Source organism: Sinocyclocheilus grahami, unplaced genomic scaffold, assembly GCF_001515645.1.
Source record: "Sinocyclocheilus grahami isolate Dianchi unplaced genomic scaffold, SAMN03320097.WGS_v1.1 scaffold627.1, whole genome shotgun sequence".
Classification (NCBI taxonomy): domain Eukaryota; kingdom Metazoa; phylum Chordata; class Actinopteri; order Cypriniformes; family Cyprinidae; genus Sinocyclocheilus; species Sinocyclocheilus grahami.
In genome coordinates this window covers 444,041-460,676 of record NW_015505806.1, presented here as the reverse complement: position 1 = coordinate 460,676, position 16,636 = coordinate 444,041, and the positions used below count along the sequence as shown (strand labels likewise).

At 36.1% G+C, this 16,636-nt stretch overlaps 1 protein-coding gene across 1 annotated transcript in view; it reads left to right on the top strand.

Moving 5' to 3' along the window:
• LOC107557981 (tight junction protein ZO-1-like) overlaps positions 1–16,636 on the top strand; it is a 144,069-nt gene that overhangs the window by 98,305 nt on the left and 29,128 nt on the right. The window contains exons 5-10 of the mRNA XM_016241579.1: positions 8,919–8,975; positions 9,238–9,304; positions 9,371–9,386; positions 11,014–11,120; positions 14,330–14,474; positions 15,224–15,259. Coding sequence (XP_016097065.1) covers positions 8,919–8,975; positions 9,238–9,304; positions 9,371–9,386; positions 11,014–11,120; positions 14,330–14,474; positions 15,224–15,259 — 428 coding nt within the window. The remainder of the gene's footprint in view (positions 1–8,918; positions 8,976–9,237; positions 9,305–9,370; positions 9,387–11,013; positions 11,121–14,329; positions 14,475–15,223; positions 15,260–16,636) is intronic.

Sequence of the window (16,636 nt, the reverse complement as noted above, 5' to 3'; positions counted from 1 at the left end):
TTGGATGTTTTTCCACCCTCCTCATCTTCTTTTGGCTTCTAGTCCACATACACAATGTTCTCTGGGTGCGTTTGTTTGCACTGTTCAATGCAGCTGTTCTCTGTCTGGCTGTGAGCCAATGTTGACCAATAACCATAAAAAATACTGATTTCAGCTGATACTGATATGATTCTAAAGTATTGTGCATCCCTACTTTTCTACTATCATGAACACTGTTTTCTTCTTGTAACACTGAGAGAAAAGTAGGTAATTTCTCCACAACTTTCTCCTCTTTTTTCAGTGGCCAACATAGTAACTAATTTGGTACTGCTGCGTTCATTTTTGGATTAGCTCCATATTATTTCAGACCTGCACTTGCACAACTTCACAGAGATTGTTTAATAGCACGTGTCGACACGGTGAATGAGCCTAATCCAGCTGCGTGTATCCTACCGTCTCCTCTGAACGTCATCTTCCTGTCGTCCGCATCCCTGCGTCTGAACCCGATGGCGACAACGAGATCTATTTTTAGATCCTCCCTCTTGCTTCATTCGTTTCGCTCTCTCGATTCCACTCTCCTGTGGTGAGGGCTTATGTGCTGCATATCCAGATTGAAAAAGACGCTGAATTCCTGCCTCTCAGTTCATACCAGCATAGTAATGACTGTTAGCAGTTAGGAAGAGCTTGACACTTACTATTCGCAATGCCTCAGTCTCGCATTACAAAGAGGCGACTTAATGGTAAGCAAAGAATCACTCACACAGCTTGTTCACTTTTCCACCCTAATGATGTGGGTATCTTTTTCAGTTTTAATGGGGTATTTCAGGTTTGGCTGTTATCTCTGAAAGAGTCTCTAGTGTCTAACTATTTGAAGGCCAAGTTTGAACTTACACAAGGATTGTTTACATGCCGTTTACAAGCCAATTATCCCAGATCCAAGTTTTACCATCTCCCTGTCAGATCACAAAAACCACAGATATGTACACCATCTGTGCATCTTCCTATAATTGACTTTTTCCGGCTCTGTCAGAATTGATAACCCCTTCCACCCACTCGAAAAAGGTTCTGTATTATTAATTAAAATGACTTCGGTAGATTCCTGTCGGAATAGTTTGGCCCTTACCACTCTTAATGACTGTGTTGAGCTGTCCGATCCATCTGTGAGAGGGTCCATGACTGCCCATGCCTCCAGGCCTCTGACAGTATAGAGCATTAGCTGCCAGTCAAGCCAGTATTCTTTCTGCACTATGAAGATTTGATTGACCAAGGCGTAGGTGAATGTGCAACCTGTCCTTCAGGGAACACATATTTAGCATTATAATATGTGCAAACATTGTGTGCATTTATCCAGTATGATTTACACTGAAATTATTATAGGTACAATGTCCTCTTTGAAAAAAAACAACAACGTAGGGTTCAAACATACAACTTGTCCATTACTAGACATCCAGATCAGAAATTCCTCTTCTGCTCATTCGAATTCCAATTAAACTTCCAGTGGGGTGTGACCAATTCAGATTCCAAATAGTGATTGTGCAACAAGTTTTCATTTACTCTAAAATAATATTTCGGTAATTAAATTTGGGTTTTTGGTAATTGATGTCTTAATGCTATTTGTAGTGTTGTGTTCTTAGGTGATAAATTGAACGAGTAGTAATAGTAAGCTCTTCAGCGACAAGTCGCCTCTTGGTATTTCGGCTGGAAAAAATTGGACATATTACTTCTTAACCATCATTTTTGGTGATGGTGAAGTGCGTCCACAGTGCTGGCATGTTTTGTAGCATATCCATGTTGTGTGCACAAAATATTCACTGACACAGTCAAAACCACTTCTTTCCACTATAAAAAATTTTATCCAAAACATCCCAGTATGGCTGCTGTCATCTTGTGCCAATGATGTGATTTGGAGCCTGAGTCTGCGCAGTAGTGATTCTTTTGGAGCCCAAGTCTGCGCAGTAGTTATTCTTTTGGAGCCCGACTCTGTTCAGTAGTGATTAGTTTGGTGCCTGAGGGTGCTTTCACACCTGTAGATCGATTGCTTTGTTCCGAAACAGGGATTAAAATTATTACAATGTTGCTTTTTATTCTTGGTGCGGTTCGCTTTCACATGGTAAAGTTTCTAAACGGACCAAATTTGTTAATACAAGTCACGTGCGAGTAAACTGTTCTCTCATTGGTCAAAGTTCCACGGTTTATTTTTCTGGGATTCCACTAGCCGTCACGCATGTCATCAGTCAGGATAGAATGATAACAGCTTCGCGGGCTTGTTGTTGTTGTTGTTTTTTTGTTTGTTTTTTTGTAGCTGTCGTTATAATAATTTATCATTTTGAGCAGGAGTCCAGGATTGATCGGGAAAACATTTTAAAAATGCACCTACAAGGAAGAGCAATAAGACGGCATTATAAAATAAAGTGCGCTTTGATTTTTAATGGCGAAGACGTGCTCACCCACAGACATTCACAGGTTCATTTTGAAGTATTAGCAAAACAACAAAGCTGATGCTTTTCACAGAACTTACGTAATTACCCATCATAAATTGTGATATAGCCTGGTTCGTTGGTCCGTTGGATCGGATTGCTTTCTCACTACAACCGAACCGCTCCAGAGTTCGTTTTCAATCGAGCCGAGACCACCTCGTTCAGGTGATCTCGGACCGATTGTTTTGGCACGGATCCGAGCGCGATTGCCGTGTTCACATATGCCCAAACGAACCGAGCTAAGGGGGGAAACGCGCCAGGTTCCGAAACAACAGGCCAGGTGTGAAAGCACCCTGAGTCTGTACAGTAGTGATTCTTTTGGAGCCCGAGTCTGTTCAGTAGTGATTCGTTTGGTGCCTGAGTCTGTGCAGTAGTGATTCTTTTGGAGCCCGAGCCTGTTCAGTAGTGATTAGTTTGGTGCCTGAGTCTGTGCAATAGTGATTTGTTTGGAGCCCAAGTCTGCACAGTGGTGATTCGTTTGGAGCCCGAGTCTGCGCAGTGGTGATTCGTTTGGAGCCTGAGTCTGTGCAGTGGTGATTTGTTTGGAGCCTGAGTCTGTGCAGTGGTGATTCGTTTGGAGCCTGAGTCTGTGCAGTGGTGATTCGTTTGGAGCCAGAGTCTGCGCAGTGGTGATTCTTTTGGAGCCAGAGTCTGCGCAGTGGTGATTCGTTTGGAGCCTGAGTCTGCGCAGTGGTGATTCATTTGGAGCCCGAGTCTGCGCAGTATTGATTCTTTTGGAGCCCGGTTTGGAGCCAGAGTCTGCACAGTAGTGCACTTCAGTAGTGATTCGTTTGGTGCCTGAGTCTGCGCAGTGGTGATTCTTTTAGAGCCCAAGTCTGTGCAGTATTGATTCGTTTGGAGCCCAGTTTGGAGCCAGATTCTGCACAGTAGGGATTTGTTTGGAGCCCGAGTCTGTGCAGTATTGATCGTGAGGTGGAGCTGCGGTATCAAAGTCCCGACCAAACTCCTGCAGACCCAATCGTAAATTCACAATCATGACACCACACCCCATTTTTATACTGGAACTAAAATTATGGAAACCATCTTTAGGAAAAATGTATTTGAAGTGTAATTAGATTATTTAATTTGGCTCACATCCCATTCAATTACATGGAGAGGGTGGGGTTTATGACCTATACTGCAGCTGGCCACCAGATCCTGCCAAAACCGAAGTTTTTGGTGCATCACTAATTGCGACTCATGAATTGAAAGGGAACCAATTCTTCACTCGAGTATTTCTCAACCATGGTATTTACAACCAAACTTTTATTTACATTGTAAGCTGTTGTCTTGTCCATCACAAGTTAATACTTTGGTTACATGGCAAACAACAACTCTTATATAATGATAATGCTTCAAAAACACCCCAAAAGCCATTCAAAGTGGTCGCGTCTTCAGAAAAATGATTGTTTCATAACCTTGTCATCACGTCTTTCCTCAGACGAGCAATTCTCTTCTTGAGCGGGTTGATGAATTGATGCAGCAACCCCAAATGAATCACGATTGATTTTAAGTTGATTTGAGTTCGACATTAGCACGTTATGTTAAATGCTCAGTTAATAAGCATTAAAAAAAAATTATAATTTTCCACTGAACTTTTTGCAGAGCATTTCTGGGATTGCATTCCATGCAAAGGACACATAATGATGCATTACATTTAAATTATATTAAATTATTTTTATTGAGCTTGTCACAGTGTGTTATGAAATTGCATTTTCTATAAAGAGTACATGTGATGTTGCCTAGACATTTGGCCAAAACAAGATATTTTAACTTAAAAAACTAAATATAAAATTGTTGTTCATACAGAGAATGTGCCTTTTTATGCCTTAAAGGGATAGTTCCCCCCAAAATAAAAATATCATTCATGTTGTTCCAGGCCATATGACTGACTTCTTCTGCAGAACATTAAAGAAAATATTTTGAAGAATGTCTCAAATGTTTCAAAACCATATTGGGCCACATTGACTTTCTCTATATGGACAGAAAAATCACTCAGACATGTCTTGAATACCTTCTTTTGTGTTGCACATAACAACATGAGTAAATTATGATTTCAGAGTTTCTATTTTTTGGTGAACTATCCCTTTAAAATGCTGCCTCAGAGTATGTAATGCATCTTCGAGAAGACAAATAAACAGTTCATGTGAATCCTCTTTCAAGGACGTTCTCTTGTGGTATTACAGTCACTCTTGAGGCTTTAACTCGCTGGATTACCGTCTCCCTGTGCTGTTTGGTTTCTTGTACGGTAGATTTCTATGATTCAGCCTGGTTCTTGGCCGTTTTTATGAGGCTTTTTTAATAGTGTTCATATCGATATCGGAATTATATCGTATCGACCGAAATTAAGAAATATATCGTGATATAAATTTTGGCCATATCGTCCAGCCCTAGGTGAAACGCTATAGTAATACTATAAATACTATAGTATATATTATAAATCTGCGTAAGCATCTGATATCACGCGTAGTACGCCATGATTTCCGCAATGAATGAATGGTGGATGGCGCGGCGCACTGTTTTGTTTACTACACACATACTAAAGCGTGGATGACGCTCGCAGTGATTTCAGCTTCTGCCGTCACACTATATGATGATATGAACACGAATGTCATCTCCAGCTGCTCTGAGAGTCACTTCTTTAGCATTTTACCGTTTCATTTGAGAAAACTACCGTCATATCACATACACAGCAGCTGCAAGTTCTTCACGGCACCCCGTCAAAATAAAAGTTTAGTTTAACGTTAAGAAACTGTCAGAATATATTACTATTTAGCAGTCTTAAGACTCAATGCTACTACTTCTAATAAATATGAATAAATCTTTATTTTTAAAGGAATAATCACATTGTTTTCTTTTTTATTTTAATAGTAGACCTCTGTTGTGCAGCACTTTGTTTGCCAAAAAAATAAAATGGTTTAATTTTCATTTGATTATGATAAATTAAAGTAATGTTTTATGCCTTCATCTGATTACCAGAAAAATTACATTTTAAACATTTTATGGGGCCCTATTATTGTTTAAAAAAGGACCCTATACAAAAAAAATACAGGCATGTGGTTCTTAATTTCTTTTTATTAATTCACCATTTGTAAACTGATGTTTACTGTTATTTTTTTTAGAAATATCAATAGCATTTGTATTAAAACTATAGTCACGGAATGTAATTAAAAAAAATCGAGAATCAAATCGGGACATCTGAATCGATACCCAGCCCTAGTCTTCAGTGTCACATGATCCGTCAGAAATCATTCTAATATGCTGATTTGCTGCTCAAGAAACATTTCCTATTATCATCAATGTTGAAATCGGTTGTGCTGCTTTCTTAAAATTCTTAAATTTTTTTAAAGTAATCATTTAATAAAACTTGAATGTAATCTATAGCAAACTAAAAATGTATATCAAAAGTTAATATCTGTTTTTTCACATTGTTCATTGTTGTGATGCCAAAATTCACTTTTAGCAAATTATTTTAGTTTTTACTGTTTTATTTATTTGATTTTATTAATGTTATAAAGCTCTAATATCCATTTTTTGATGATGGTAATAATAATTATATAATAATAATAATTAAACCTTATTTTATTTTTGTCTACTGTAATTATATTGACAAATATATTCTCAAAGTTTTGTCATTTGAAAGATCAACAACAAGGTTGCTCATTCAATGTTCAATTTTAAGTAACTGACCCTGCAGTTTCTTTGATCAAATGCACAGCTGGACAGAACAAAACAGAATGTAAGTGTTACAGAAAAATGTTTATGTAACAGAATGTAACATTTCTGAAAGTATCTGTTTTTAACGTTTATCATGCCATGCTAAAACCTTCTTAAAGAAATTGCGGCTCCAAATTCATCTTTATTTGAGCACTGCCGCTAGATTGTAGTTGATTTGACTAGTTGGCCTCATATTTATTTGCATCACAAAAAATTAATATGTCATCAATCCCGACTGAAGTTATAGCTTTGTCTAGCTTATGTTTTCGTACAGCACCACTATGCCGCTGAGAGTAGCTGTGGCTTTAACAAGCCTCGTAGAGATGCAGGATATGTTAATAGCACCCGATCAATCCCAGCAGCTCCTCATTGTCATGCAGGGCACAGGTGAAGGGTTGAGCTTGCAGTAATTGTCCCCTAGGTCAGCACATTTCCCACAACGCACTGCCCTCAGATTCTCTCTCCTCCCTCCCTCCCTATTATTTCTTGCTGTGGGTTTGATATGAATTCCTACCCCGTCAGTCATGTTTCATTACACTATAATCGTCAGACGGAGCTTGTTTGGCTGATGTGCTGACGTTACGAGAGAGATACAGGGAGGAGCGTCAGATTGTCCGGAAGGGAACGGAATATTCAACCTGTCCTGATAGAGACCACAAATATGGATGGTGAATAAAAGACCACAAAGTGTATCACAAAAAGATTGCAGAGTTTTGACCAATGAGTCCCTCTCTTCGACATACTTCATTTGGTCAGATTAGCGTGCTAGTCGAAGCAAAACTGCTTGATCTTCTGAATTCGTTCACGGGCGCTTTATAAAACACAGTTGAGATTAAAGGGATCAGAGTGCGGTTGAGTTACAGCTGTTTTTTTAGCCTTGGCAAGAGACCGATAACCATAACTCTTGCTGTCAGATCGTAGTAGATCTGTTTAACTAGCTGTGCGCTAACAAGATGTGTGCGGATTGAGACCGGCCCGACGTAAAGGGAGCTCACAGCTGTGAAGCGGACGAGACCGGAGTTATTATCTGCGAGGTCAAAGGCACCAGACGGATGGACTGAGACTTGATCTCTCAGCTTGTGACGATGTGACACGGGGACGTCATTCATCCTTCATCTATCACCGTGAGGTCAGAAGGCCATCAACCTCTCATCACCGTTTCCATTTGTTACAAAAACCTTCTCCATTTTAAACATCCAGCCTACTGCATCTGTGGATTTGCAGACACACTCCTTACTGTTGCATGCTGAAAATGGTCCTGTTGGATGTTTGGGATCATTTAATACTGTAAAGCCTGAATTATGGTCAGAATTTGTTTTGTGTGTGTGTGTGTGTCTCATATTTGAGCCATTAGACTTTAATGGTAATTTATTGATAAATTAAATAATGCTGTTTATTATTGTATGTTTTATACAGTGTTGTTATCATTGGTAAAATAAATTAAAATAAAGTGGAAATATAATTGTTACTCATTTTGAGTATAAGTTACTTTTTTTCAGTATCTAATGCTTAGGCTACTTTCTACTGTAAGTATATAAGTAATTGTTTTTTATAATGGGAATTTTTTTAGTATTAGAATAATATTTTTAATATTATAAAATATTTTTCCTTATTTTTTTCATTTAGTTGATTTTATCTAGAATCTTAGTATATATGTTTTCATTTTTTTGTAAACATTTTTGAGTCTAGTTGGCTACAGTTGACATGAGAATTTTTATTATTATTGCTTATTTTAACTTTGTGTGTTAATATGCCTTATTAACACGGAAAAGTTGTTTTTGTCCCTCCCAAAACATACAGTAAATAAACATCCTTGTAAATTTAGGTTGAAGGTTTAACAAATGTTCAGGGATCTTATACGTGGTCTTCTTGATCACAATGACAGATTTAGTCTTTAGTGAAATGAAGAATCTTGTATGAGGAGAGAGTGAAGAATCCCTATTAATAGATGTGTGTGTGTGTGTGTGTGTGTGTGTGTGTGTAAGTGAAGGGGTGGATATCCTGCCAGGTGCTGTCTCCGGCCCTGACACCACTGACATTCCTCATCCTTCAAGGATTTCCTCACTTAAGGTCTTGCCAACGGGCGTGATTGAGTGGGTGGCACAGTTTCTAGAGCTACAACCCACCATCCTTCATGCTCACAGTTTAAACCATGAAGCTCACGTTTAATCCCTCCGCTTCACCCTGCTGCTGTTTATTTTGCGGTAACAACCATTATGGCTTACATACAACTACGTGCGATTAGATCGTGACGGTTTTTCCCAGTGATCTTATTTTCTATAGGAGCACAATTGTGCGGCGCTGGTGTTGTTGCCATGACTGTGTGAATCTGCTATGTGTGGTGACTGCATTGCAGAAGCCTTGGAGAAATGAATAAATCAGTGCTTGAGCACCTCGGGTAGCTTCGCTGGACGTCAGCAGAGACATCTTTCCCCGTCCTTTCTTCTCCTCAATCCTAGCATGAGGATGCACCACCTTTGTTGTTTTCTTGTCTGTTACATAACGTGTAGGAAGATCATTTACACTCTAGGGATGCTTTTACGGATGTTAAGCGCAGAGACTCTTTCAAAGACATTTCTGAATGTGTGTGTAACCCGCTTGATTTTAATGAATGCATCTGCATCCTTTAGGCCGCGTGGGAATGTAACCAATTAAACTTGTTGATGGTAATCTAACGATTTGTGTGTTTCTCTATTAATCTCTTTCTTTCTGTTATGTGTTTTTTTCCCTTTTCTCTCAATGCAGAGTGCTGCAATGGAGGAGACGGTAATATGGGAACAGCACACTGTAACTCTACACAGGGTGAGAATTTAATCGTCTCTGTTGATTTGTGAATCATTCGGAGGATATTGTCTTGTTTTACTTGTCAGTGAATATCTTGTTTATATCTTATATTATTTATGATATAAATGTGTTTTATTGCATTCCATTAACAGATTATTTAGCTTGTTTTAAAGACCTCATGAAATCAAGACTCAAAGTAACAAGTCATGGTTGCAACTTTGATGTAAACTATAACCTTTGGCTAAAATAAAGTAAATTCTGTCCAAACTTATTTTAATAGGAAGTGCCACAAAACAGGAGAGAAACCAAAAGAAATGTTGCTCTTCAGCTAAACTTATATTGCATGGGTATTTAGAATTTTTTACGAGGAAACTAAGCAAAACATTTTTTTTTTTACATTTATAGTCTTACAGCCGAGGGCCTGCTGCAGTAAGACTCCTCTCTGACCCGCTTTACCATGACAATGCCAATTCAGCTCCAGTTTCATTCCTGAATTTGATGCATTTTGATAAAATCGAATGAAATTCAATATTTAAATAACATGACTGTTTTTATTAAAACACAATTTTTATTAATTACACTTAAAAATGCTATGGGCTATTTCCAACAAGAATATTAATTGGTCATGCCCAATTTGTATAAAAACATTTGTTTTAAATGAGAAAAGTGCAAATTAAAAGCATTTTCACTAGTGCTCTCAAAATATTAATTGATTTGTATCGAAAACAGTTGTATTAAATTCAAAAAAGTGCAAATTAAAAGCATTTTCACTAGTGCTCTCAAAATATTAATTTATTTGTATCGAAAACAGTTGTATTAAATTAAAAAAGTGCCAATTAAAAGCATTTTCACTAGTGCTCTCAAAATATTAATTTATTTGTATCGAAAACAGTTGTATTAAATTAAAAAAGTGCCAATTAAAAGCATTTTCACTAGTGCTCTCAAAATATTAATTTATTTGTATCGAAAACAGTTGTATTAAATTAAAAAAGTGCCAATTAAAAGCATTTTCACTAGTGCTCTCAAAATATTAATTTATTTAATTTGTATTTAAAACGTTCATTTAAATTAGAAAAGTGCAAATGAAAGCATTTTCACTAGTGCACTCCAAATATTAATTTATAAAAATTTTATTTAAAGGGTCATGAAACCCCCGTTTCAGCACTGGTTAGTTCAGACCACAGTTTTAAAAAACGCTAAAATCACAAATTGTGACGTCAACACAATGTAGATTTTAAATCCGGAAGATGAAAATAGCGCAAAAAAGCTTAAAATTATCCAGTTTTCTACAACAGTTAAAATTATCGGATGCTAACATTGTCTTCTATGATGTGCAACACAAACACCTCTGCTAAAATCTCAGAAAAAGTAGTCTGGGGTTTCATGACCCTTTAAATCATTCATTTGAATTAGAAAAGTGCAAATTAAAAGCATTTTCACTAGTGCACTCAAAATATTAATTTATTTAATTTGTATTTAAAACATTCATTTAAATTAGAAAAGTGCAAATTACAAGCATTTTCACTAGTGCACTCAAAATATTATTTTTTTTTATTAATTTGTGTCAAAAACATTTGTATTAAAGTGTCATTTCAAAGCATTTTCACTAGTACTCTTTAAATATTACTTTATTTGCATCAAAACATTTGTATTAAAATAAAAAAGCATTTTCGGTACTTTATTTAATTTGTATTGAAACATTGTATTTTTCAAATTTAGGACAAAATGAAATGCATTTTCACTAGTGGTCTCAGACTTTTAACCCCACTGTATATTTATTTTATTTTCAAATAAATATATTACATTTATGGACCATGATGAAAGTCTTTATTTCCCAGAATGCTCTAATTACTCCAAAATTTATTGTTTATTTAATCTATTATATCATTTATTTGTATCAAGTTATCTGAAAACTGCTCTTCACCCTGATGGATTTTCTTAACATGTAAACGCATGAGCACACAGGGCTGCTGATCAAGCTTTGCTCCATCTTGTGTTGAGATCAGTTGGAGTGGCACTTTTGCTTACTGCTTTCTGCTCTCTTTGCCCCCGGCAGGGAGAATGACAGAGTGGTGATGGTTAACGCCGTCTCCATGGATAACGTGGATCACGCATATGCAGTGCAACAACTTCGGAAAAGTGGCAAGAATGCAAAAATAGTATGTATCCCCCTTTTCATTTGTTCTTTTCGGTCTCCTCTTGCATTAAGACACAGACTCATCATCCATAGGGGAAAGAAACTCTGATGTGAAAGTAATCATGCCGTGTCAAATTAGCATTATAACATACAAGGTCATTTACATAGAATGGAAATATTTATAGAGAGAGTGAGAGATATATTTTCAAAATTGCCTCAGAGTTTTTAGTTATTTGTATAATTTGTACTTTTAATTAAACATTTGTGTTAAATTAGGAAAGTGCAGATTGAAAATATTTTGATGAATTGTCTCAGATTTATTTATACATTTGTGTTAACTTTAACGTTAACGTTATGTTGTGCAAAAATCCATAAGAGAATGATTTAGAGACACATTAGTAATGAAAATATGCCCACAAATTTTCAATAGTGGTCTCAGACTTTATTAATTAATTGATTGATTGATTGATTATTTTTATTACAAAAATACAATATATATATATATATATATATATATATAAATGTAATATTTGTGTTAAATTAGGAAAATGCAAATTAATAGACCCACTTTTATGTATTTTGCACTAAAATCCATAAAAGAACATTTTAGAGACTGAAAATGGTCAAAAAGTTTCACTAGTGGTTGCAGACTTTATTCATTTATTTATTTAAACATTTGTGTTAAATTAGGAAAATGCAAATAAAAAGACAACACTTTTATTTATTTATTTTGCGCTAAAATCCATAAAAGAATGTTTTAGAGTAACATTAGAGATGAAAAATATGCCCCAAAATGTTCACTAGTGGTCTCAGACTTTTTTTGCTTGCATGTTTGTTTGTTTTTATTTAATTTGTAATTTTGTTTAAAATTTGTTAAATTAGGAAAGTCCATATTGAAAATATTTTCACGAGTGGTCTCAGACTTTATTAATTAATTAATTCATTGTATTTTTATTACAGAAGTATATAAAACAATATTTAAACATTTGTGTTAAATTAGGAATGTGCAAATTAAAAGACCTACTTTTATTTATTTATTTTGGACTAAAATCCATAAAAGAATGTTTTAGAGCTTGTGTTAAATTAGGAAAGTGCAAATTTAAATACCCACATTTATTTTGCTCTAAAACCTGTGAGAATGTTTTAGAGATGAAAAAAAAATGCCCAAAAAGTTTCACTAATGGTCGCAGACATTATTTATAAATTTATTTAAAATTAATTATATACACACACACACACACACACATATATCTGTGTCGTTAGAGTTGTATATGTAGACTTCAGTGCAACTTTATCATTATAATTATTGTCCTTGGTGTGAACAGCCTTAACATGACAAGTTTCCAGCTGGTCTGTCCACAATGAAAGTGAAAATGCTGCACGAAACAACATGATCACATATCAATAAATAAAAGTCTGAGACTGAAAAGTCTGTAAATGCTTTTAATTTGCACTTTTAAATAAATCAATGCAGTTTCTAAATAATTTAAAACTAAATATGCTGAAAAATAAATACATGATATAATATGTTATATAATCAACTGACTAAATTTTTTTTTTTTTTTGAGTAATTGGAGCATGATCCATAAAATTATTACATTTAAAATATTTTTAAATAAATTGAATTGAATGTACAGTGGTTTCAAAAGTCTGAAACCACTAGTGAATTTGCATTTTTCAAATTTAATAATAATGTTTTTAATTCAAATGAGAGAAATTAATAACGTCTGAGACCACTTTTGAAAAATGCTTTTAAATTTACACTTTTTCGAATTTAATCTAAATGTTTTCAATAGTTTTTTTTTTTAAGAAAATGTATTTAAGTTGAATAAAAAGTTGATTTTAATGATTACAATAAAATATGAAGAGTTCATTTGCAAAAACCGATAACTCCATTTTTATTTTTTTTGAGAAATCAAGTTTTTTTATTGCGCATTCCAAGTAATATCAATCAAACTGCAGTTGTTGGGTTGTTTTGATTAAGTAATAATAACTTAAACAAATACAGGTAATTTACAAAATTAAATTTGAAAAGTTGAAAGTATGTTTTTTTACATATTAAAAGTTTGTTTTATAGCAAAAGCAGATAACTCCCAACAGTCGTTTTTTGGCAAAAGCAGATAACTCTGTAATCTCCTCAGATGACAATGTAGATGCCTGACAAACGTTGTTGTTGTGATCATAAACTGAATGGATGTGATTACACGCAATACACGGAGCTTTTCCCTCACCATTGTAACGCACTGCTTTTACAAGGTTCAGTGAAAACGTTTCAGCTTTTTCGCCCTGAAGAAGATATCACAGGTTCATCAAGTTCGTCTTATCCATTTTATGGATTATCTATTCTCGATCACTTTTGGTCAGCTTTGACGAAACTCCTCTCAGCTAGCACATCTTTTCAAAAAGAAAGTAGCCTTGTCACCTGACCTGAATACAGTGCACTGATTCGCTAAAATGGATTTTATCGGCTTCTGTTCAAAAACAACAAGGTCAGCTTCTGCAGTAAAATGTGAAATCGCGGTGCCTTGAAAGTGGACAAAACGTGTTTAGGGTTCAGATCGCGCTATATGTGGAGAATAATGCACGGCAATCAGCTCTTTTTTTTTTCCCATGTGGCGTTTATCGGTTTTTGCAAATGAACTTCATATATAATTACAAAAATATTTGTTTTAATTTAGAAAAATGCAAATTAAAAGCATTTTCACTAGTGCTCTCAGACTTGTGCTGTAAACTTTCGTGTTTAGGGTTCAGATCGCGCTATATGTGGAGAATAATGCACGGCAATCAGCTCTTTTTTTTTTTTTCCCATGTGGCGTTTATCGGTTTTTGCAAATGAACTTCATATATAATTACAAAAATATTTGTTTTAATTTAGAAAAAGGCAAATTAAAAGCATTTTCACTAGTGCTCTCAGACTTGTGCTGTAAACTTGTATATATATAATAATGACCAATGCATACAACAACATTACTAAAACTTATTAGATAAAAAATTTAAAATAAATGTGTCTTGCCTTAATGATGTTTAGACTATTTTTGTTGTTGTTACTGGGAAACAAGACAAAATACTAATTGAATTATTTTGTGTTTTTTTTTTACAAATTTATTTAAATATGCAATTTTGAGTGTATTCTTATTTTATTCCATTTGGATCTTTTAGGGAATACAATATTCCAATAGCAATAACTGTAACATAACACCTGTAATGGTGTGAAATCATTTGATCTCTTTGTTAGATATTTCAGACATCCACTCCGTGGCCTCCGATCATTCTAACCGATCCCACAATCGGAAGAGGAGCAGCCGCTCTCGTTCTCCGGACCGCCGCTCCGAGCCCTCGGACCACTCTAGACACTCTCCACCACAGATCAGCAATGGCAGGTCAGATAGCCTTGCTGTTTTTCTCAAATTCTTTGGATGCTGCCATACAAGATATTTTAGTAAACATGAAATCAGAGGTCCGATTCACGTGACGTAAATGTACCACTTTTCGGAGCCAAATAATCTACAAATAGTTGGTTTTCGAGTTTTTTTCACCTCAATATTTAGGTCCTCCTGTCTTTATAATATTCATCAGAATGAGGTGTATTTCAGCTTCAAGAGCTGGAGCTGCAGGCCTGCTCACCGCTGATTTGAGAACAGCCTTGTGACGAGAGAGAGTGATGATGAGAGAAGCCTCTGTCAGACGGTACCGCAGCGCTTGACAAAACGCTCCTGTAAATTGGAAGTGTCCTAGATAGATAAACCAGGGTGTGACAGCGGTAGAGGAAGGGAGGAATTTCATCTCCCTGCAAATGTGCCAGCCTCCTAAATGAAACCCTAAATTTAAAGGTGAAGTGCGTAATTTTTTCGCTGGTAAAATACTTTGAAGCATCAGTAGGCCATTTGAAGGTTTACTTATGAAGAGATTAAACTCTCTGGCACTATGAAAACAGGCTTTGTTTGTTTCTTTGAGCTGCCCAATAGACATCTTTAGGCTCCAATGAGGGTTGCTTACTGTTATCGAACAATATGTTTTAGGCGAAGAAATTACACACTTCCCACAAGCCAGATTTGACCACACACATGTTTGCAGATCCTCAGGTGTGTGAGTGTTCATGAAGTTTCTTCTGATTCTTGTTTTGAATCAGGGCCACAGGGCCGACGGCTCAGAGAACCCGGCCAGTGTAAGTGTTTGGGTCCGGTTAACGCAGCGTCCCGAACATAGCTAACCAAACTAACGCTTTTGTAAGCTTTGCATTAAAGCATGTGATGTGGGCGCTTCTCAAATTGGTGTAACCTAATGTGTGTGTAGTGTGCTGAAATGGTGTTCTTGCTTTACCTGAGCTAGTTGTTCATTTCATCATCCCAACATCTCTCACCTCTGGCTGAAGCCCAACAAACCAACTTGGGAACAGGACATTTGTTGGTTTGTATGCCCAATCCCAGCATGCATCTGTGACATCAAACATCCATCCATTTATTCTCACTTCTAATGCGAATTCAAAGGACTGGTCTCAGCTGTGTGTTACCTCTTTTCTACTGAGCGAAAACTAAAATAGGGGTGTCTGTCGAAAAACAACAAATACACACATACTCCAAAGGACCTGTGCTGTCAGTTTAGCGGTGCAGGTGAAAACATGCTGCTTTTAACATCTTTTGTAGTAGTTCTTCTCTGCCTCAGAGAGTTCTCGGTAATACTGGCACATCTGCTCAGCCAACCATCCTTGAAAGTCGTCCAAGAGGATTGAAGCACCACCTGCACTGTGTGTGAAAAGTCACCAAAAATTGGAATCTTTGAAGACAGAGGCTGCGTCCTGAAAGCTTAGGCAGCTGCCTTTTTGCCCCTCAATCCAGCTAGATTGTTGTTGGTTTGAAAGCCTTTTGTGGTATGGACGTCATCACTGAATTCCTGATGGAACCAATGGATTTAACGGACTGGAACTATTCGAGAAGCCAATTTTTACGTCCCAGATCCAACTTTTCTTAGGTGGAAAGTGAAATGGTGCCAGAATGGGCATGGCACTGTTAGTGGAAAGAAGGGTTCCTAGCTGTTCTAAAAATGTTTACTTAACATTCCCATTAAGTTACGAAACTGTCATCATTTTGCAAACATTATGGAAATGTTACTTTTGAATGTTCTATGAACATTCTGAAACAAGTAGTTGAACATCCAACTAATATGTTTCAGACAAAACATTACATGAACAATGTATAAATGCTTTTGTGCAAAGTTCTAGAACACACAAGTTTTAACAAACATTCTATGGAATTATATGGAAGACGTTTGGTCACAACTTTGAGAGAACCCTGTTAGACTGGATGTTTGAGAACATGCAGCAGAATTTCCTGTCACCCTGAGAACATAAGAGTAGATACATGCATATAAATCAAAACTGCTACCTTTCATGTCACAAAGTTGGGTCTGTTGGCATTCTTATGGTACCATCAGCCAGTCAGAGGAGTCATGGTGCTTTCAGAGGGATTAGTCAGATGGCATTTGCTGAACAACTGCCTTTGGGAAGTATTGTAGACCTCCTTTGTTTGAACCTTTTAAGAGTGAA